Here is a 23350-nt window from a genome sequence, read left to right on the forward strand (position 1 = left end):
GCAGTAGGCGTGAGCTTAAGTGTACTCCAGAAGATGGTAGAGGACATGAAGGCCTGGAGGAATGTTGTCCATGGGGTCATGATGGGTCAGACATGACTTTTAATCTAATAAAAAATTTTATTAGGGCACTTTTAATGTTGATATAATATTAGACTTATTTCAATTTTTGTATACTGAAAGTATTTACCATATTACTATACCATTTCCACAAATCAGGGTAAAGATTTTGATAGTTAAAAAGAATAAGGTATTCTCTGTGTACGGCAACAGTCTATGTTCAGTTTTGCAGCACAAACACCCTTAAGTAATCTAAAGAGCAAAGCAGATGAGGCATATTCTCAACATAATCAGATCACATACTGATTACATACTGATTTCAAGGGAGATATAGGTAGTTCTTGACTTATAACTACAATTGAGCCCAAAATGTCTGTTGCTAAGTAATACAGTGAAGTGAATTTTGCCCCATTTTATGACCTTTATTGGCATAGTTGATAAGTGAATTACTGTAGTTGTTAAGTTAGTAATATGGTTATTAAGTTAATCTGGCTTCCCCCTTGACTTTGCTTGTCAGAAGGTTGCAAAAGGAGATCACATTTATATAAATTTATATAAATCAGAAGCTAAGAGAAACATTTTTGTAAATATTTTACAGTGCCTAGAAAGAAATCTAGATTTTAAACTTTGACAAAGGACAAAGCACTTATTTCCATCAGTCTTTCCTTCTTATTAGTTGGTCCCTGTTGTTCAATTCAGCTCTGAACACAACGATATAACATTTTGGGGGAAAAATGCAAAATAGAAGCCCAGCACCAGATGCTAAAATAGAGAAAATCTCCACAGCCACCATGTATTTCCCTTTGGAACTCAGGTATGCTGGGACAAAGGACAACCAAACACTGCAAAAGACCAACATGCTAAAGGTGATGAACTTGGCTTCATTGAAACTGTCAGGTAACTTCCTGGCAAGAAAAGCTGTTGTGAAACTGACAAGAACCAGGAAACCCATATAGCCAAGAACACAATAAAACATAGTCACAGAGCCTTCATTACATTGCAGGATAATTTCTTCAGTGACTGAGATCATATCAACATCTGGGAAAGGGGGAGCCATTGCCAGCCACAAAATACAGATGCTTGCTTGGATCAGGGAGCAAGAAACAACAATGGAATTGGTTAACTTTTTCCCCACCCATTTTCTCATGCTAGATCCTGGCTGGGTGGCCATGAAAGCCAGAACCACTGTGATGGTTTTTGCTAAAATAGAAGAAACAGCCACTGAGAAGACCATTCCAAAAGTTGTTTGCCGGAGAAGACAGGTCACTTTTCCAGGCTGGCCAATAAATAGTAGCGCTGAAAGGAAGCAGAGCAGGAGGGAGATGAGGAGAGTGTAGGTCAAGTCCCGGTTGTTAGCTTTGACTATGGGAGTGTTGTGGTTTCTCATAAATACACTTAGCACAAGAATTGTGGTCAAAGAAAAGGAAAGTGCAAAAGAGGCTAAACTGAACCCTAAAGGTTCTTCATAAGACAAGAAACTAATTATTTTGGGTGAACAGAAGTCCTTTTTCTTGTTGGGATAGGTTTTCTCTTTGCATTTAGAACATTCACTGCTGTCTGAAAGAAACAGAGATGTAATATTAATTTAACATGCAAATCATAAATTCATCAGTGTGCTATTATTATAATTCTAAGGGAAACTTAGACTTTTAAGATTTTGATATGGAAAGCCTTCAGTGCTCACAGGAGCCACCTTCATTTGGCTGATTTCAAAATACACACATTTTTTAGATTTTATTAAGAATTAAATTTAGATTTTATGTAAGCAAATAAATAAGAGAGAAAATATGAAACCAAAGTCAGGCTAAATCTATAGTAATATGTCCCTTTGCTTTATTAAAGTAAAAATATCTTGTTTTAAAACAAATATTACCATATATATTCTGACTATTAAAATTTATATTTCTTATTTTTCCTTCAAGGTTGCCTCAAATAAATAATGCTATGTTTTATTTGATGTTTCCAATATGAATCTCCTTTATTCCTCTTCATTTAGATGTATGTAATTGTGGAATGGGTTAGGTTAATGTATATGGTGAATTAAATCTATTAGTTTACCTCATAAAATTTGTAAGTTCTATATACCATATTTAAATAGCACTTAGACTTATATACCGCTTCACAGTGCTTTACAGCACTCTCCAAGCAGTTTACAGAGTCAGCATATTGCCCCCAACAATCTGGGTCCTCATTTACCGACCTTGGAAGAATGGAAGGCTGAGTCAACCTTGAGTTGGTCAGGATCGAAGAAATCAAACTTCCTGGCAATGTGAGCAGAATTAGCCTGCAGTACTGCATTCTAACCACTGTGCCACCAAGACTCAGATAAACCACAGTTCAGATGAAAGTAGATTTATATAAATTTAGGTTATAATAATGAAGAACTTAGATTACCAATCTCAGTTGAAACTCTCCCTTCTGGACAAGGGATGCAATCATAGCAGCAAAATGGTTTCCCTTCCTTCACTTTTTTGCTAAAACCAAGAAAACAACTCTGACTGCATGCAGAAATAGGTTGCACCTAAAAATAAAAGAGGAAAAGAATGTCTGGAGGAGGGATTTTGAAACTGCTTGTCCAATGGGCCCATTAGAAAATTTAATAACAAATTGTAGGCATTTTCAAAACAAGTATAGAACTTTTAAAGTTAAGCAGTCAATTCAACATCTGATGATAAAGTAGTAAAGGCAGATCAGAATAGCCTACCTGAGGACATTGCTGCAAGATGGGCCCTGGGGAATGAAGCTCCCTTCCCCAGGCCCGAGTTCTACCAGCTGGGGAGTCCAATAGGACCAAAAGTCGCCCCCTAGAGGCAACTGGCCAAAGGGTGAAACTTTGCAGATCGCAGGCCAGTGGTAGCTGGCCTGCTTGATCTAAAGCAGGGGTGTCAAACTCAATTTCATTGAGGGCCGCATCAGCATTGCGGTTGCCCTCAGGGGGGCAGGTGGGTATGGCCAGGGTGGGTGTGGCCTACTGGGTGGGCGTGGCTAGAGTGCGTATGGCCTACTCAGTGGGCGTGGCCAGCTCTACATCATTTGCATCAAGGGTGCCTATGGGGGCCTGGGCAGGAGTGGGGCAGATCTGAGGGTCCCTGGCAGGAGGAGGGTCTCTGGGCCAGGGCCAAGGCAGTGGGGGCCGTTCCCTCACTGTTTCCAGGATGGCTTCGCGGGCCACATGAAACCACTTCGCGGGCCGGATCCGGCCCCCAGGCCTTGTGTTTGACATGTCTGATCTAAAGGATCCCTCGGGACCAGCAGGAAGAAAGGCTGACTGCACCCATGTGATCTGCCAGAAGCAGCTGATTGTTGGAGATAACAAATTTTAAAAGCAGAAGGCAAAACAGCTGATCCGGGGGAGACTACTATCCTTTTCTCTCTACAAGTGAAAATACAGGTTCTGGGAAAAAGCATTCCAAAGCAAGAAATCCCCAAGCTTTTTTTTGGGGGGGGGCTTTTTTTCTTTACCCCTCCCTCCTGAACTATAAGCTGTGGTTTAAGCTTTGGGGGAATTAAACTGACTTATAATAATACTGTGAAGATAACTGGGGCATAAAAGAAGCCTAAATTGGGGAAACTTTTGGATTTATAAAACTTTTTTTAAATTTTTGTTTGTTTGGAAACCATTTGTTTTAACTTTTTAAATTTTTTTAAAGTATGGTGGAAATGGACATCTAATGACACCTACTGGCAAAACTGAGAACTACATTTAATTTTGTATTTTTTTTCTCTTTTCTTTATCTTAATGAGTTGTTTTGATTGGAGTCTTAAAACTTGGCTGTATGCCCAGACATAGCTTATAGTTTAAACATTTTGGTGTCCTTGGAATTTATAGTCCTGAAGATTGTGGCTGAAAAAGAAAAGACTCTTTTTGGATTGCCCTGTCCTACAGAATGAATTACAATTATAAATAAAAACTGTGTTTGAAGTCATTGGACTTCCCTGGATTACAAATACAGCTTGACCTAGAATTTTTACAAGCTGTTTTGAAAGAGTTAATAATAAGAAATCCCTTCAAACAGAATACTTTGGATTACAAATTTTGGTATATTTTCTTTTTCTTTTTTCCCTTTTGCTCTTTTTTACCATTTACTATTTTTATTATTTACCTCTCCTATTTGTTAGGAGCCTATTGGATTATAAATTTTGATTTACTTGGTGGATTACAAAGTATGATTTAAAGATAAAGATGAGTGCCTCCAACCTATCTAAAGTTGGAAACAAAGGATCTTCTGCTCCCTCTTCGGCTTCAGCAAGTCCAGATCAATTGATACAATGCTTCAAAAGGCTAATAACTTCCAAAAGGAAACTCAGGTAATCCTTTAAGCAATTCAAAAGGCAATCGCTATTCACATGGAGGTCACAATGAGAAACCATGAGGAGTTACAAAGTGATTTTGATAAAATGAATAAAAGAATTAACAATATGGACTCTCAATTTGAACATTTTAAACAGATGGTTACAGATCATCAACAAAGAATCCAAATTATAGAAGATAAATCAACCGAGGTTGACCAGAAACTAGAAGTTTTAAAAGATGAAAATCAGAAGTTGATCCAAATAAATGAAGAACTAGAAGACATGATAGCTGGGGTGGAGATGGAAAGAGCCTCATACTTTTTAAGATTTCAAAATTTAATGGAAATATTAAATTAAATCTAGCCAAGATGGAAATAATGGCTCAACAGATTAAAAAGGCTAAACAGAACTTTTTTGAAAATGCCAACAAGCCTGAGAGATGGTTAGTATATAGACTGACAAAAGAAAAAGAGAAAAAATTGATAAACAAGCTGCAAGATCCGAAAGCTGAATTACAGTTTCAAAATGATACAATTAAAAAAAATGTTAAGGTTATTATGAGATACTTTACAATGTAGAGGAAATTCCAAAAGAAAAAATACAGCAGTATTTAAAAAAGCAGACTTACCAAAAATTTCAGAGAATATTTGAAACATATTAAATGGGAAAATATCAATGATGGAGATTATGGAGGCTATACAAAGGCAAAAAATTGATAAGACTCCTGGCCCAGATGGATTAGACCAATATCACTATTAAATATAGATTATAAAATCTTCACCTCAGTAATAGCAGAAAGACTAAAGAAATTTTTGATCAAATTTATACATACAGACCAAAATGGTTTTCTACCTAAAAGACAGATAAAAAATAATTTAAGAATGATTCTTGATGTGTTAGAGTACTATGAAATTCATTCAGGGAAACAGATGGTTTTAATATTCCTTTAATATTCCTTCAACCTGCCATCCCTGGGGGTATCATCTGAGTTGGCTCGGGAGTTCATGGCTTCCATGACGGCCATGGACCTGATGCAAGTAATTCAGGGCCCAACTCATGGGGGGGGTCACACACTCATTTTGTTTTTCTATCTGGACGATGGTTAGATGATCTGGGTGGGGGTTCTCCAATTATTATACCCCTGTCATCATCATCTCCTGCGGCTGGTCTTCCATTTCACCACTCCTCGTCACGGGGTGACGGAACCAACAAGATGGTTCCACCCTAGGCGCTTAATGGACCCTGAGCGGTTCCAGGTGGCACTCGGGTCCCCACCTGCTGCCTTCGCTCACAGCTTGGCCGATGCCCTGGTGGAAGCCTGGGAACAGGCAGCCACGGAGGCACTCGACCGTGCTGTACCTATGCGGCCCCTGACTCGGCACAGATCCCAGTGGGCTCCATGGTTCTCCGTGGAGCTCCGGGAGATGAAGCGTCAGAGATGGGGCCTAGAGAGCTGTTGGAGATCCAGCCAGTCTGAATCTGACCGATTGCCACTCACCTATTTGAACAAGCCGGTCTGGTCTGATGGGTTTGGGGTATTTTAATTGTAATTTTAATTAACTTTTTACTGCAATTGGGCTATTCTATATAATTCTCATTTTAACTTTTGTATATTGTATTTTTATTGCATTTTATTGCCCTGTACACCACCCGGAGTCCTTCAGGAGAAGGGCGGTATAGAAATTAAATAAATTATTGTTTGTTAAATACATGAACCCAGACATTATGCTGTTTGCTAAATATTGAGAATGTTATTTGGAAAAACCCCAACCCCAACCCTAATCCTAACCCTAACCCAAATCCTAACCCCAACCCCAACCCCACCTTATTCCTAACCCTACAAAAACTATTAAAATTTATACAAAAAAATAGCCTACTTGTTATGATAAAGCTTATAGGTAGACAAATTAGTTTATTTCTCAGCTATATTATTACAACATATGTTGTGTCATAAACTCATTGTGTCCTCTTTCAGTACTTAAAAGACCCTGGAGAATATTATTGCTTCACACATAATGGAATTAGTTGAGATTATTGAATAACAACAGCAACAAATTTCAATGAGTTTTGTTGTAGTATTTCCTGAGATGTCGGTAATAATGTTCAGTTTGACATTCAATGCATCAGAGTAGGCCAATGAAAGTGATCTATTGTATTTCTTTTCAAGACATTCTGCTGGTTTTAAAAAATAGATTTGACTTCTCAAAAAGGGGGGAAAGTTTAGTTAAGAGATATCTATTTGTCAATCCATACTTAGGCACTTATTTATCTTTACCTATTCCATTAAAACAATGAACTGACCATAGTAATGTAGTTACTTCTGCAATTAGCATTGACTTCTAGATGGAAAATTATCCAATAATACACGAATTTCTAAATTTCTAAGAGAATATATTGTCCATGATTGATCTATAGTGAGAAAATAAATGAGGATTGAATTTCATTTCAAACACCTAAAGAAATAATGAATTGAAAGCATCTGGATGATGGAAAACTTGTATTGGATAGAATTGATGAGATCCTCAGAAACAGGGAGTTGAGAAATTTAAAGAAGAAAAGGCAGTATATGAATTGGTCTATGGATGTGGTAGAAGCAAATACAAAATGCAAAAAAGAAAGAAACAGAAAAATAAAGTGAACGGTATAGATGAAAACTAGATTTAGCTACAGAGAATTATGTTTTCGCTTAAGTCATGCCTTTAATTTATTTTGCTTATTGATTGTCAACCCTTTTGTTGTGCTTTAATCTGAAAGAAATAATCTGATGGCTATACTCTTCAGGTATGAAACCTATAGAATTACATGCAAATTAAAGCATAGTGACATAAAAGTGTAACCTTGTCTGATTTTTCTATTGATTGAGATTTCTGTTGTCACAAGATCTGATCTAGGACAATTCACTTTAATATGGAATTAATGTTAATTAAAAGTCAGCCAACTGCAAGTTGTAAGAAAAAAATCACATACAAAGCTTGCTTAACTCTCCTAATATTTACTAAATGAAATCAAATTTTTGAATAGAGAAAAATATAATTCATATTATGAATTAGAAATCAAATAAATATATAAACAACATCTTTACATAATATTTTTACTGGAAGTAAATAAAATCAATGAATTATTCAACCAATAAATAAAATTCAGTATTACCTGATTAAACCATTTGTGCCACATAATGTTTTCATCATTGATGGGTAATATTTCATCTGAAGGACTTAAGTGATCTATATTTCCAACTTTCACTCGAATAAATGATTGGTTTGGGAAAAAAATCCAGTTGATAACATCAAATCCACCTTTTACTATCCCATTCTGATCAAATGAAATAAGCTTTCCAGCACTGTTGTTAAAAGATACACTTCTCAGAAAGTAATGGAGCTAAATCAAAAGGAAAACGCAAGAGTTTTGGAAGAGGTAAAATATTGCTTTTCATGATGGTAATTTTCAGAAGACACAACTGGATATATAGTTGCATTCTATGTACCGTATGTTACTTCTCTTTTTACTAGAATTAAAAGAAGAAGAGTTGAGAGTATAATTTATAAGGATTATTTGAAGAAAATTAGTATGACAGGAGAGATGGAAGATAATGGATCCCACTAAGATTTTGCTAACCACTCTTTTATCATTTGAATGCTACTTAAAATAAAAACAACAAGATCCAATAAATTAAAATCTGCATGATATTCAGAGTCAAACAGTTACACATATAAATACAGATCCATGTGAGATTTGTGAGGGACAGGAATTAAGGAAATGGAGATCAACTCTGCCATTATACAAGTACTCTTGCTATGCAACCAAATAAGGACATTGGGTCCATTACCTGCCAAAAGTCTTTTTTATGGATCTCCCCTCCTATTCTGTCTGTCATACCTCTTCTTTGATATTTTGAGGAGGACATGGCATGTAAAGCATAAGCTAAAGAGTGAATAGCATTATAGATGCTGTAGCTGTGACCAGTCATTTTCATTTCAAAAAGAGATCCAGCAAGGGTCTCTAAATTCTCTGTCCCATTACAAATATCCTCAGGCACATCACTCGTAACTATATCAGGCAAAACACAGGAAAAACATCTTGCCAGAATAGATCGATAAATCCATCTTCCTTGGAGTTGAAGGGATTTTTTTTCTTAAGAAATGATTTAAACTCTGGTAGGTCAACTGTTTGCATTGTGAAAGAAAGAGCTGTTCTGAACCAGCCCTCTTCTCGCACCCCTAATCAAAAGAAGAGACTGGAAAGCGTCCAAGGCTAAAAGGCTTCTGCCAAGATTTAATAGTAAACACACAAGAGCTTATCTTCAAGCAAAAGAGTTGCTTTCAGCAACCAGCCCCTCCCCAAACACTCCTTTTATAGAGAGCTCAGGGCGTGGTCTCCCTGTGCCTCCTCCCGAGGAGTCCCATAGCCTTCCTTTGTTTGTCCCTGCTCGACTGCCTCCTGCGTCGGGCGTCCTTGAACAGGGCCAGCTGTGGGTCATCATCCTCCGCACTCTCGGGCTCACACAGCTGAGCAGAGGTTCCCGGCTGAGGACTCTGCAAAGTCTCCAAATCATCATCAGCCGGTTCGTTTCCCTCCTCCCCCACATCTGAGTCCTCCGATACATCGGAGCCGGCTGTCGGACCCACAGGCTGACCCTGAGTCACAACACTATCCCGCACCGCAGGGCCCTTCCCCCGGGTCTGCCGATCCGGATGCGGTCGGGATGGGAACTGTTCGTGAAACGCAGTCACCAACGCAGGGGCATGAACGGCGGTCGCGTCTTCCCATGTGAAGTCCTCCGGCCCGTACCCTTTCCACTCGATCAGGTACTGGAAGCGACCTTTCAGCCAGCGGGAATCCCTGATGCTGGCGACCTCGTACTCGGGGGTGCTGTCGCCATCACGAGGTCCTGATGGGGGAGGTTCCGCTTGGCGAAGTGGACAAGCCGGTTGTTCGGGGACCAACAAGGACCGATGGAAGACGGGGTGCACGCGCAGGGAACGTGGCAGAGTTAAACGATAGGCGACCGGGTTGATGACGGCCTCGACTGGGAACGGTCCAAGGTAACGGTGGTCCAGCTTCCTCGCCGGCCGAGTGGATGGTAGGTTCCTGGTGGACAGCCAGACCCGATCCCCCACCGATAGTGGAGGCGTATCCCTTCTCGACCGATCGGCGAACCTCTTGTAGTCGGCCTTGGCCTTCTCCAGCTGCCGTCGCACCAACCGATGGATCGCCTGTAACTCCGCCATGAATTCGTTCGCTGCCGGCTCCGGTGAGTCCACGGGAGAAAGGGGGAAAAACCGGGGGTGATAACCCACATTGGCCAAGAACGGTGTCATCTGCGTGGAGGTGTGCTGCGAGTTGTTAAAGGCAAACTCGGCTATGGCCAAATAGTCCACCCAATTGTCCTGCTGCAGGTTAACGTAGCAGCGCAGATACTGCTCTAAGATGCCGATGACCTTCTCGGTACCCCCGTCGGTCTGAGGATGATGCGCGGACGAGAGGCAAACCTTAATGTCCAACGCCCGCATCAACTCCTGCCAGAAGCGGGCTGTAAACTGGGCCCCCCTATCGGAGACGACTCTATCGGGAAGGCCGTGCAGCCGGAACACCTGTTGGATGAACATGCGACTAGTGGCGCGAGCTGACGGTAAGCCGCGACAGGGGATGAAGTGCGCCATCTTGGTCAACATGTCCACCACCACAAACACTGTCGTGAAGCCGGAGGATGGGGGTAGATCCGTCAGAAAGTCCATGGACACAGCCCCCCAGGGTCTCTTGGGCGTTGGCAAAGGCTGCAGTAAACCAGGCGGGGCCCCTGTCGCTGACTTGGCCTGCCTGCATGGGACGCAGGAGGTGACATAAGACTGGACATCGTGTCGGACTCGGGGCCACCAGAACGTACGGGAGACCAGGTTCAGAGTCTTGAACAGGCCAAAATGCCCCGCAGCCGGGTTATCATGACATTGGCTGAGGACGAGTCCCCTGAGTGGCCCTCCTGGAACATAGAGCCGGTCACGATAATACAGGAGTCCATCCGTGACCGACCAAGGCGAATCTGGCCCCACCTCTTCCTTCCGCTGAGCCACCCACGCCTCCTGCTGCTGCGCCTCCCGGATCCGAGCCCGTATATCCACCGGCTCCCGCACCGCAGCAAAAGACTCGACGGGGATCACGGTCCTGGGCGGAAGCTTGTCTTCCACTCGGGTGTACTCGGGCTTCCTGGACAGAGCATCCGCTCTCTGGTTGTGCCCGCTTGGTATGTACCGCACCCGGAAGTCAAACCTCGCAAAGAAGAGGGACCACCGGATCTGGCGTTGGTTCAAATTCCGAGCGGTCTGCAGGCTTTCCAGATTCTTGTGGTCCGTCCGGACCTCGATCTGATGCCGCGCCCCCTCCAGATGATGCCTCCAAGCCTCGAACGCTGCCTTGATGGCCAGCAGCTCCTTCTCCCAGATGGTATAGTTGCGCTCCGAGGGGTTCAATTTCCGAGAGTGATACGCGCAAGGGAAAAGGGTACCGTTGGGCGTCGCTGCCTGGAGTAACACGGCCCCAATGGCAATGTCGGAGGCGTCCGCCTCCACGACAAACGGCCGTTGCGGGTCAGGATGCTTCAAGATGGGCTCCTTCATGAAGGCGTCCTTCAAAGCTTGGAACGCCTGTTGTTCGGGGGCGTTCCACTGGAACCGAGTCTTCTTCTGCAGGAGCCGGGTGAGGGGGGCTGTCAAGGCAGCAAAGCCAGGGATGAATGTCCGATAGTAGTTGGCAAATCCAAGAAGTCGCTGAACATCCTTCACGCGACGCGGGGGTTGCCAACTCTGCAACGACTCAACTTTACTCGGTTCCATGGCGATGCCCTCAGGAGAAATGCGGTGGCCCAAGAAATCAATGGTCACCTGGTAGAACTGGCACTTCTCCAACTTGGCAAACAGCCGATGTTTCCGGAGGCGCTGCAGGACCTGACGGAGATGCTGATGATGCGCTTCACGCGACGGGGAGTAAATCAGGATGTCGTCCAGGTAAATCACAACAAACTGGTCCAACAGATCCCGAAAGATGTCGTTCATAAAATGCTGAAACACAGCGGGGGCGTTGGTCAGGCCAAACGGCATCACCGTGTACTCGAAATGTCCATAGCGAGTACCAAACGCCGTCTTCCACTCATCACCCGGCCGAACCCTGACGAGGTTGTAAGCTCCACGCAGGTCCAGTTTCGTGAAGATCTTAGCCTCCCGGAGTCGGTCCAAGAGCTCGGGGATGAGGGGCAGCGGGTAGCGGTTACGCACCGTGATGGCGTTGAGTTTCCGGTAGTCACAGCAAAGTCGTAACTCGCCCGACTTCTTTTTGACGAAGAGCACGGGCGCAGACACTGGCGAGGACGAGGGCCGGATGAAACCACGAGCCAAGTTCTTTGTCAGGAAGTCCCGCAATGCAGCCAACTCGGGCTCCGACATGGAGTACAAACGCCCCACTGGGAGAGGCGCATCAGGGACTAGGTCAATGGAGCAGTCGTAGGGCCTGTGCGGGGGTAATTGGTCCGCCTCTGACTCACTGAACACGTCAGCAAAGTCGGACAGTTCGGGAGGCAAGGAAACCCCTGGGGAACCCTCCACCTGGCCGGCACAGATATGGCGGGTGTGGTCCACGCACTGCAAACTTGGGAAGGTGACCAAGTTCTGAGACCAATAGATCTGTGGATCATGCGCCCGGAGCCACGCCAGTCCCAAGACCACGGGGAAGTGCAGATCCGAAGTGACGTAAAACTGAATGGCCTCCACATGGGTACTGATGGCCATACACACGGGTTGCGTGGCGGCCGTGATAGGCCCGGACAGGAGCACTCGACCATCGATGGTCTCCACAAGCATGGGCGGATCCACCGGACACTGGGGAACAGCCCATTTGGCCACAAAGGCCGAATCCATAAAGTTAGTGGTAGCCCCAGAGTCAATTAAGGCATGGACCGGAATCCCCTCTGGCTTGCCAGGAAGGATCAGTCGTGCCTCCAGAATCAAATGCCGTGGAGGTTCACAGGCACCGTCGGAACGGCGTCGCTCGGCGTGATCGTTGTGGGTCGCCCGATCTTTCACACCGTCTAGATCGGGCTCGGGCCGTTTCCCGATAGCAAAGCAGGGGACTTTCTCGGGGCAGGCTTGGTCACTGACGCCCGCTGACGCTTCTTCGGGCAAGAAGCAGCCAAATGTCCAGGGTCCCCACAGTAAAAACACAACCCCTCCGATCGTCGTCTGTCCATTTCCGTCACCGATAGACGGGACCTGGCGGCACCCAGCTCCATTGGCTCCTCCCTCTGGACTGGGGGCTCACGCACAACAGGGGCGGCAGGGGTCTGTGGGGTGGCACGGCGACTCTTACGCTGCTGCAGCCGGGCATCGATCCGCAGACAAAGATGGATCAGCCCATTCAGGTCTGAGGGAATGTCCACGCGGGCCAGCTCATCCAACATCTCCTCTGACAAGCCATCCTGAAAGGCATCCACGAGCGCAGCCTCATTCCAGGCGGAATCCTGGCTAAGCAGCCGGAAATCGCTGATATAGGCCTGTAGAGGGCGCTGACCCTGCCTCAAAGCTTTCAGGCGTCGGGTGGCGGTCTGCGCCTTAATCGGGTCCTCGTACATGAGGCGCATATGGTCACAAAACCCCCCAAAGTTATCCAACAAAGGGCTAGGCTGTGCCAACAGAGGCGTGCCCCAACGAGCTGCATCTCCCGACAGAAGGCTCAACACGAATCCCACCTTATCTCGGTCAGTGGGGAAATCAGCTGCTCTCACGCTGATATAAAGCTGGCATTGTCCCAGGAAGGCAGGAAACAGTTCTGGTTTACCAGCAAATTTATCCGGCATAGCTATCTGACATTTCCTCCTGGGTGGGGGGGCAGCATGTACCTGAGCCTGCAGTTGTGCCACCTGAGTGGCCAGCAAGGTGAGTTGCTGGTTGAGCTGGGCATTCTCGGCAAGAAGCTGCTCCATCGTAGTATTAAGGGGTGGGTGGCTGAAAGCAAACTGTTCTGAACCAGCCCTCTTCTCGCACCCCTAATCAAAAGAAGAGACTGGAAAGCGTCCAAGGCTAAAAGGCTTCTGCCAAGATTTAATAGTAAACACACAAGAGCTTATCTTCAAGCAAAAGAGTTGCTTTCAGCAACCAGCCCCTCCCCAAACACTCCTTTTATAGAGAGCTCAGGGCGTGGTCTCCCTGTGCCTCCTCCCGAGGAGTCCCATAGCCTTCCTTTGTTTGTCCCTGCTCGACTGCCTCCTGCGTCGGGCGTCCTTGAACAGGGCCAGCTGTGGGTCATCATCCTCCGCACTCTCGGGCTCACACAGCTGAGCAGAGGTTCCCGGCTGAGGACTCTGCAAAGTCTCCAAATCATCATCAGCCGGTTCGTTTCCCTCCTCCCCCACATCTGAGTCCTCCGATACATCGGAGCCGGCTGTCGGACCCACAGGCTGACCCTGAGTCACAACAAGAGCACCATTGATTATTTTTGTGTCCCAATTGCGTTGAAATGCTGATGAAGTAAACTCAATCTGGGCATTCAGTATCCATACAATTCCTTTTGGTTTACTTGTCACCTTTTCAAAATTTGGTAGATATGTGAACCATCTCAAAGTCCCCGTGGTGGTAGATTCTCCAAAGACAATTGTCACGTTATTTTTATTGTCCATGATAAGCTCGTATACTTTTGCTGCCTGATCAACCATACCAGGCAATCCACTTACATCATTATATTTTGGGAGCTTTTCAATAAAAGAATAACATATTCCTTTTTTGGAAAAAAGTGGAACCACATTTCGAAAAATTTCTTCTCCATGTTCACTATCCACTGCAAGGAGCCCAACCCAGGTCCAGTTAAAATGCAGGAGCAGTGAGACCATCCCTGCATGTTGAAGGGCTTCTGGTGGAACCATCTGGTAAAAAGAAAGGCCTGGAGTTTTATCATTCATCAGTGGAGTGGAGCCATAAATGAGCTGATGAGACATGGAAGAGAAAATAATAGTCAAAGCTGTACAGCTTTTTCAGATTGTCATAACAAGCTACATACTGTAGATGATAACAGTGACAATTGCATCAGTCATATAAAACAATCTTAAACACTATTAATGCAAATAATGTTTGAAGATCCTCTACATTTTCAATCCCCTTCATAGATTACTGCCTTGTCGTGGCGAAGGGGCTTGCATAGTTCAATGAAGCTATGAGCTATGCCGTGCAGGGCCACCCAAGACAGACAGGTCATAGCAGAGAGTTCTGACAAAACGTGATCCACTGGAGAAGGAAATGGCAACCCACTCCAGTATCTTTGCCATGAAAACCCTATGGACAGTACCAAAAGGCAAAAAGATATGATGCTGGAAGATGAGCCCCTCAGGTCGGAAGGCGTCCAATATGCTACTGGGGAAGAGCAGAGGGCTAATACTAGTAGCGCCAGAAAGAATGAAGCAACTGGGCCAAAGCCGAAAGGACGCTTAGCTGTAGAGGTATCTGGTGGTGAAAGGAAAGTCCGATGCTGTAAAGATTTTTTCTCCATAGGAACCTGGAATGTGAGATCCATGAATCAAGGAAAGCTGGATGTGGTCAAACAAGAGATGACAAGACTGAACATCGACATCTTAGGAATCAGCGAACTAAAATGGATAGGAATGGGTGAATTTAATTCAGATGACCATCAGGTATACTACTGCAGGCAAGAATCCCTTAGAAGAAATGGAGTAGCCTTCATAGTCAATAAAAGAATAGGAAAAGCAGTAGTGGGATACAATCCCCAAAATGACAGAATGATCTCAGTTCAAATCCAAGGCAAACCATTCAATATCACAGTAGTCCAAGTCTATACCCCAACCACTGGTGCTGAAGAGGATGAAATTGACCAGTTCTATGAAGCCCTACAGCACCTTATAGAACTAACACCAAAAAATGATGTCCTTGTCATCATGGGGGATTGGAATGCTAAAGTAGGAAGCTAAAAGATAACCAGAATAACCGGCAAGTTTGGCCTTGGAGTACAAAATGAAGCAGGGCACAGGCTGATAGAATTTTGTCAAGAGAATATGATGGTCATAGCAAACACTCTTTTCCAACAACTCAAGAGACAGCTCTACACATGGACATCACCAGATGGTCAACACAGATATCAGATTGACTATGTGCTCTGCAGCCAAAGATGGAGAAGCTCTATACAGTCAGTAAAAACAAGACCAGGAGCTGACTGTGGCACAGACCATGAGCTTCTTGTTGCAAAGTTTAGGCTTAAACTGAAGAAAGTAGGGAAAAGCACTAGGCCACTCAGATATGAACTGAATCATATCCCTGTTGAATATACAGTAGAGGTGACAAATAGATTTAAGGAATTAGATCTGATAGACAGAGTGCCTGAAGAACTATGGACAGAGGTTCGCAACATTGTACAAATTGTTGTTGTTGTTAGCTGCGAAGTCGTGTCTGACCCATCGCGACCCTATGGACAATGTTCCTCCAGGCCTTCCTGTCTTCTACCAACTTCTGGAGTCCATTTAAGCTCACGCCTACTGCTTCAGTGACTTCATCCAGCCACCTCATTCTCTGTCGTCCCCTTCTTCTATTGCCCTCTATCTTTCCCAGCATTAGGCTCTTCTCCAGTGAGTCCTTCCTTCTCATTAGGTGGCCAAAGTATTTGAGCTTTAGCTTCAGGATCTGGCCTTCTAAAGAGCAGTCAGGGTTGATCACTGGTTTGGTTGCCTTGCAGTCCAAGGGACTCGCAAGAGTCTTTTCCAGCACCACAGTTCAAAGGCCTCAATTCTTTGGCATTCAGCCTTTTTTATGGTCCAACTTTCACTGCCATACATTGCAACTGGGAAGACCATAGCCTTGACTATACGCACTTTTGTTGACAGGGTGATATCTCTGCTGTTTAGTGTGCTGTCTAGATTTGCCATGGCTTTCCTTCCCAGGAGCAAGCGTCTTTTAATTTCTTGGCTACAGTCTCCATCTGCAATGATCTTGGAGCCCAGGAAAATAAAATCTGTCACTACCCCCATTCCTTCCCCATCTATTTGCCAGGAATTGAGAGGGCCGGATGCCATGATCTTGGTTTTCTTAATGTTAAGTTTAAACCCAACTTTTGCACTTTCCTTCTTCACCTGCAACAAGAGGCTCTTTAGTTCTTCTTCACTTTCTGCCATTAGAGTGGTATCATCTGCATATCCTAGGTTGTTGATATTTCTTCCGGCAATCTTAATTCCAATTTTTGATTCATCTAGCCCTGCCTTTCTCATGATGTGCTCTGCATATAGGTTAAATAGGCAGGGTGACAGTATACAGCCTTGCCAGACTCCTTTCCCAATTTTGAACCAATCAGTGGTTCCGTGTCCAGTTCTCACTGTTGCTTCTTGGTCCACATATAGGTTTCTCAAGAGACAAATAAGATGGTCTGGTACGCCCATCTCTTTAATAACTTGCCACAGTTTGTTGTGATCCACACAATCAAAGGCTTTAGCATAGTCAATGAAGCAGAAGTAGATGTTTTTCTGGAACTCTCTAGCTTTCTCCATGATCCAGCATATGTTGGCAATTTGATCTCTAGTTCCTCTGCCTCTTCGAAATCCTGCCTGTACTTCTGGTAGTTCTCAATCCACATGCTGCTGGAGTCTAGCTTGTAGGATTTTAAGCATAACTTTACTAGCATGAGAAATGAGTGCAATGGTGTGATAGTTTGAACATTCTTTGGCACTGCCTTTCTTTGGAATTGGAATGTAAACTGATCTTTTCCAATCCTGTGGCCACTGTTGAGTTTTCCAAATTTGCTGGCAAATTGAGTCTAGCACTTTTGCTGCATCGTCTTTTAAGATTTTGAATAGCTCAGCTGGAATATTGTCACCTCCACTAGCTTTGTTGTTGCTCAGCTTTTCTAAGGCCCACTTCACTTCACATTCTAGGATGTCTGGCTCGAGGTCAGTGACCACCTCATTGTGATTATCAGGGATGTTAAGCTCATTCTTGTATAGTTCTTCTGTGTAATTTTGCCACCTCTTCTTAATCTCTTCTGCCTGTGGTAGGTCCCTGCCATTTTGGTCCTTTATCATGCCCGTTTTTTCATTGAACATTCCCTTCATCTCTCCAATTTTCTTGAAGAGATCTCTGGTCCTCCCTATTCTATTGTTTTCTCCTATTTCTTTGCACTGTTCATTTAAGAAGGCATTCTTATCTCTTCTAGCTATTCTCTGGAATTCTGCATTCAATTGGGCGTATCTTTCTTTTTCTCCCTTGCCTTTCACTTCCCTCCTTTCCTCAGCTATTTGCAAAGCTTCCTCAGACAGCCATTTTGCTTTCTTGCATTTCTTTTTCTTTGGGATGGCTTTGGTTGCTACCTGTTCTACAGTGTTGCGAACCTCTGCGCATAGTTCTTCAGGCACTCTGTCTATCAGATCTAATTCCTTAAATCTATTTGTCACCTCTACTGTACAAAATGGCAGAAAGTGTAGAAGAAATAAAGATCCTCTTGTTGCGGGTGAAGAAGGAAAGTGCAAAAGTTGAGATGAAACTTAACATTAAGAAAACCTAGATCATGGCATCCGGCCCTCTCAATTCCTGGCAAATAGATGGGGAAGAAATGGAGGTAGTGACAGATTTTATTTTCCTGGGCTCCAAGATCACCTCAGACGAGGACTACAGCCAAGTAATTAAAAGATGCTTGCTCCTGGGGAGGAAAGCCATGGCAAATCTAGACAGCACACTAAAAAGCAGACACATCACCCTGTCAACAAAAGTGTGTATAGTCAAGGCTATGGTCTTCCCAGTTGCAATGTATGGCAGTGAAAGCTGGACCATAAGAAAGGCTGAGCACCAAAGAATTGAGGCCTATGAACTATGGTGCTGGAGAAGACTCCTGTGAGTCCTTTGGACTGCAAGGCGACCAAACCAGTGAGTCCTAGAGGAGATCAACCCTGACTGCTCTTTAGAAGGCCAGATCTTGAAGTTGAAACTCAAATACTTTGGCCACCTAATGAGAAGGAAGGACTCACTGGAGAAGAGCCTAATGCTGGGAAAGATGGAGGGCAATAGAAGAAGGGGACGACAGAGAATGAGGTGGCTGGATGGAGTCACTGAAGCAGTAGGCGTGAGCTTAAATGCACTCCAGAAGATGGTAGAGGACAGGAAGGCCTGGAGGAACATTGTCCATGTGGTCGCGATGGGTTGGACAGAACTTCGCAGCTAACAACAACAACATTTTCTATATTACTCTTTCTATGTGAAAACAGGAGGATTGCTTTAGATTTAATAATTGCTTAAAATTAAATACTGGGCATTCAGTCAAAACTGGGCATGGCTAGTCTAGTGAAAAGAAGGACCAGAGGCAACTTGATAGCAGTATTCCAAATATAAGGGTCTGTCACAAAGAGGAGGAGGACAACTTATTTCCAAAGAACCTGAAGGCCAGACAAGGAACAATGGAGGGAAACTGATCAAGGAGAGATTCAACCTAGAAATAAGGAGAAATTTTCTGATAGCAAGAACAATCTATCAACGGAACAGCTTGCCTTCAGAAATTGTGGGTGTTCCATCACTGGAGGTTTTCAAGAAGCGACTTGACAGCCACTTGTCAGAAATTGTATACGGTCTCCTGATTGAGCAGGGGATTGGACTAGATGACCTCCAGGGCCTGATCCCCACTCTGTTATTCTATCATCTGAATGGTTGGGTAATTCAAGATGATGTATTGAATCAAGTGCCTTGAAAATGGTTATGATTTGAAGCTTCAGTGAGTTTCCAGGTTCCTAATGTCTTAAGCATTATTTCCAATGTCTTTCTATAAATTGGAATGTATGGCAAAAGACTTTTTTGTGTCACTAATTTATCCTGTAACTTTTTTTTCAAAAAAAAAAAAGTATATGTGCTGTCAAAGCAGGCACTTTTATAAGTAAGTAAGTAAGTAAATATAGTTGATATTTTTTATGTGGATGGTCTGTTCGTCTTTAAATCCACACCCTTTTATTTCTTCTCTTTCTTTATTTCTCAATCTATTGTTTGGTCCTTAGCTTGTCCTGTTGGCTCTGTCCAATCTGTAGACTCATTACTCCCCAGTTTCATTTTCTGTGCTCCCCTCTCAAACTAAAAAAAAATGTTTTCTTTCTATTATTTGTCTGTTTCTGACTTGTCTTATTGTGGCCCAAGTGAGCCTTCATCATTGTGTGGGTAAATGTGAAGTTATGGACTTGCTGCAATTGCATATAACACAGGCTGCTTCTTTACATATTATACAAATGATAGGGCATACTATTTCCAAATATAGTAACACCAGAATATAAAAAAACACCTGTTTCAGGACATCACAGGACAAGATCTGCCATTTCTTAATTGTATTACAATATCACATCCACATTTGTATGTGATGGATGGAGCTTGTGTGGTGATGTTTCAATCCATATTCCATTACTTGCCAACTTTATACCTCCATTATTGCTTATATGCAATAATGATTGGGATAAGCTTCCAGACTTTTTAAAACTGATACAGAAGCACAAAAAGAAAAGAAAAGAAAAGAACAGTTTTTCCATACTGATGTCACGAAGTGATTGGACAATAGCAGATTGTTCAATCTCTAATAAGAATTTTCAGTTTAAGAAGATTTTTTGCTGTGCTTCCTTTCCTTATCTGTGCTATTTCTGTCTTAAAATGGGAAAATAGTTCCAAAAATGTTTTGACATATACCCATTGAGAATACTTGATTAATAATTTGCAGGTTTATTGTTTTCTAAAGGATCTATTATCCTTGCCATTTCCCCCCATTCTGCTACAAAATAAAACAAATGTAGTTGCAGGGCTTTTTTTCTCATAGAACGCTCAGAACGGAGTTCCGGCACCTTTTTTGGATGGAACCTTGTAGGGTAGGCAAGGCGGGTTGTATGACATGTGTGAGTTCTGGCACTTTTTTCTTTTACAAAAAAAGCACTGTGTAGTTGTATCTACACCAAATCTTTTATTGAACTGAATCTCAACTTGAATCTTGGCAGATTTGTATCTCTGCTAATCAGTGCTTTTTTTGTAAAAGAAAAAGGTGCCGGAACTCACACATGTTATACAACCTGCCTTGCCTACCCTACAAGGTTCGATCCAAAAAAGGTGCCGGAACTCCGTTCTGAGCGTTCTATGACAAAAAAAGCCCTGCTGCTAATTAATTTAAACTCCTAATGTATCATGGGAAAAAAAACATAAAACAACCTAATATTATACAAATGTTATATAAGCGAGAAAGACTGTGTGCACATATTATTAATTTACACAGACTATGCATATTTTGCACAGCATGTACTTTATAAAGGATAAAATAATATCAGCAACACAGATTTTTGGTATACAGCCTAAATCAAAAAAGACATTTAATTTAATGCATCTCAAATTGTTCAGTATGAAAGTGCATTTATTTGCTTAGTTCATTTATATGTACTCTTAAGCAACAGCCAGTTAATAAAATGCAAGAAAACCATTCATTCAAGTAGAAGAGATCTGAACAGTTTTTGACTGCTGGTGACTGTTTAAACCAGTCCCTGCAATTTTCTTGGCAAGGTTTTTTTGGAAGTAGTTTGCCATAGCCTCCTTTCTAGGTAGCGGAAGAGAGTGGCTGAAAGAGAGTGGCTACACCAAGGTCACACAGTTGGCTTTGTGCCCAAGATGATAGTAGAAATCATAGTCTCCTGGTTTCTAGCCCAGTGCCTTGCCTTAACCATTACACTATACCAACTGGCTCTACCCAAGCCATAAATTGATTTAAATGTAATGAGAAACCCCTTAAATTTGGAATGGCGAACAAGTGAAATCCAGAGCAGGATTTTTCTTAAATTGTAAACCTGATTTATGGAGGAAAAATACTTCCATTTGGGACAGATGTACTTATTGGTTGAGAATAACCTTGTGATCTGCACACTATTAGGCTTGTCTAGATTCATTTTCAATCTAGCCTACCAATCCAGACCACAATCCAATGCAAAAAGGACCAAAACACAAAGTTTAGCATTCCTCATGATCTGTTATTATGAAAAGAGGACCAGGGATAATATGATAGTAGTTTTCCAACATCTAAGGGGCTGATACAAAGAAGAGAGGGTCAACCTATTCTCCAAAGCACTGAAGGCAGAACAAGAAGCAATGGATGGAAACTAATCAAGGAAAGAACCAACTTAGAACTAAAGAGAAATTTCCTGACAGAACAATTAATCAGTGGAACAACTTGCCTCCAAAAGTTGTGGGTGCTCCAACACTGGAGGCTTTTAAGAAGATATTGGATAACCATTTGCCTGAAATGGTTGGACTAGAAGCCCTCCAAGGTCCCTTCCAAGTATGTTATTCTGGTACCTACACTGAGACACCTGCCCCACAGTACTTGATTATCATACCAGTGGCTTCCTAAATAGTATAGGGAGCAAAATTGATTCCTATAGCCTTCTATATATAATCAATGTGGAATAGAACAGAAATCTCCCACTAGTACTTTCTGAAACCCATCCTTGAGATAGGAGTAACATCATGAGAGAGCCATACAGACTATCTTGCATTCTCTAAGGCATTCCAGAAAAAACCTTAGTTGGTGGTACTAATCACCACTGAGATATCCACAAGTCTGATCTGGGACAAGGTGTCCATCTTCTGCTTCTTTCAGTGTACCAAAGCTATCTGTACACCATTCTCAACTCTGAATCTGAACTGAAATATATTTAAACAATTACCTTCAGAATCACTTGTAGTTGTGGGTAGATAACATTATATGTAGACTTATTTGGAATTTTGTTTATTCTTGCACTGATTTCCTACGGCTCTCATTGAAACTAAAGGACTAGGTTAACACAGTTAAGCAATTGTTAGTGTGGGCAAAATTGCTCTGCTCATGAAACATGCTTTATCTAACTAAATAAACCATATTATTGCTTAATGTAATGGTTTGGCTCACACAGTATGCTAAGCTAATGTTTGGCTTTTCTATTACACACTGAACCATGAACTACCCAGCTGGTTTTAGTTTAAGCTGGCAGGTTATGTGAAAATAGCTAACTAGTTTGTATCCAGTGCATAAAATATACCTTCTGAGCCTGCACTCATAATAAGAGGAAGAATAGGAATCAGAATAATTCTTATTGAATAATTCTGTTCATTAAATAGAACAGGCCTGTTATATAGAAAATAAATGCAACAAAAAGCAATTAATGTCATGCAGTAATTAAAAGTCTAGTTTGACATCTCTTAATGTCTTTACAAGTACATATGCCATGAATTCAGTGGGCATAACTCCAAGTAAATACATGAAAGATTGCAGTTCAAATGGATTACTTATGATATTATGACTGTTGGAAATACAGAAATACTCAAGTATAGTTTGGAGTACAATACAACATTGAGAATACTCAAGGAATTGAAAACATTATTAAATTGGTATATAGATAAAAGTATCTTACCTGTGGAATCTTGTAGATATCCAAGATAGTGGCCACATGAAGGGAGATATGGGCATCTAGTCCCCCAACAACAGCTATTGCGCTATTCTGCATGTTACATATGTAGTTGGGGATCAACCTTTCCATGGATGATAGAAGCAGCATGGTGGCATGATAGGTACTGTGAGCCTTGTCATAGCTGTCATAGATGCGGAAGCCCAAGGTGAGATTGGGTAAGATCTGTGGGTTTTCATTGATCTCCTTCACAGCAAATTCCAAAGCCAGGATGTGCTGGTAATTCTTAGAAATTAAGCTACAATGAGATTTGTGCTTCATATGAGAGTGCTATTCTATATTGAATTACTTATGGTTTCTAGACAAGAATTATTAAGATAGAAAAAAAGCACCATTTCTCTGACATTGTAAACAAATAGCCACATGCATATGTTGTTAGAGGGATGCGGTGGCTCAGTGGGTTAGGATGCTGAGCTTGTTGATCAGAAGATCGTCAGTTTGGTGGGTCGAATCCTGAGTGCCGCATAGCAGAGTGAGTGCCTGTTACTTGTCCCAGTTTCTGCCAACCTAGCAGTTCGAAAGCACATAAAAATG

At 42.8% G+C, this 23350-nt stretch overlaps 1 protein-coding gene across 1 annotated transcript; it reads right to left on the reverse strand.

Moving 5' to 3' along the window:
* Positions 1-712: 712 nt before the first annotated feature.
* LOC308676326 (vomeronasal type-2 receptor 26-like) lies at positions 713-23077 on the reverse strand (the record flags this gene model as incomplete). The annotated part of the gene is made up of 6 exons (XM_081342138.1): positions 713-1614; positions 2452-2531; positions 2762-2928; positions 8177-8397; positions 14161-14311; positions 22763-23077. The coding sequence occupies 6 exons, from the start codon at positions 23075-23077 to the stop codon at positions 713-715; spliced, it is 1836 nt and encodes a 611-aa protein (XP_081198264.1).
* Between the last annotated feature and the right edge of the window lie 273 nt (positions 23078-23350).

This window comes from Vipera berus (assembly GCF_964194415.1).
Source record: "Vipera berus genome assembly, chromosome: W".
Classification (NCBI taxonomy): Eukaryota; Metazoa; Chordata; class Lepidosauria; order Squamata; family Viperidae; genus Vipera; species Vipera berus.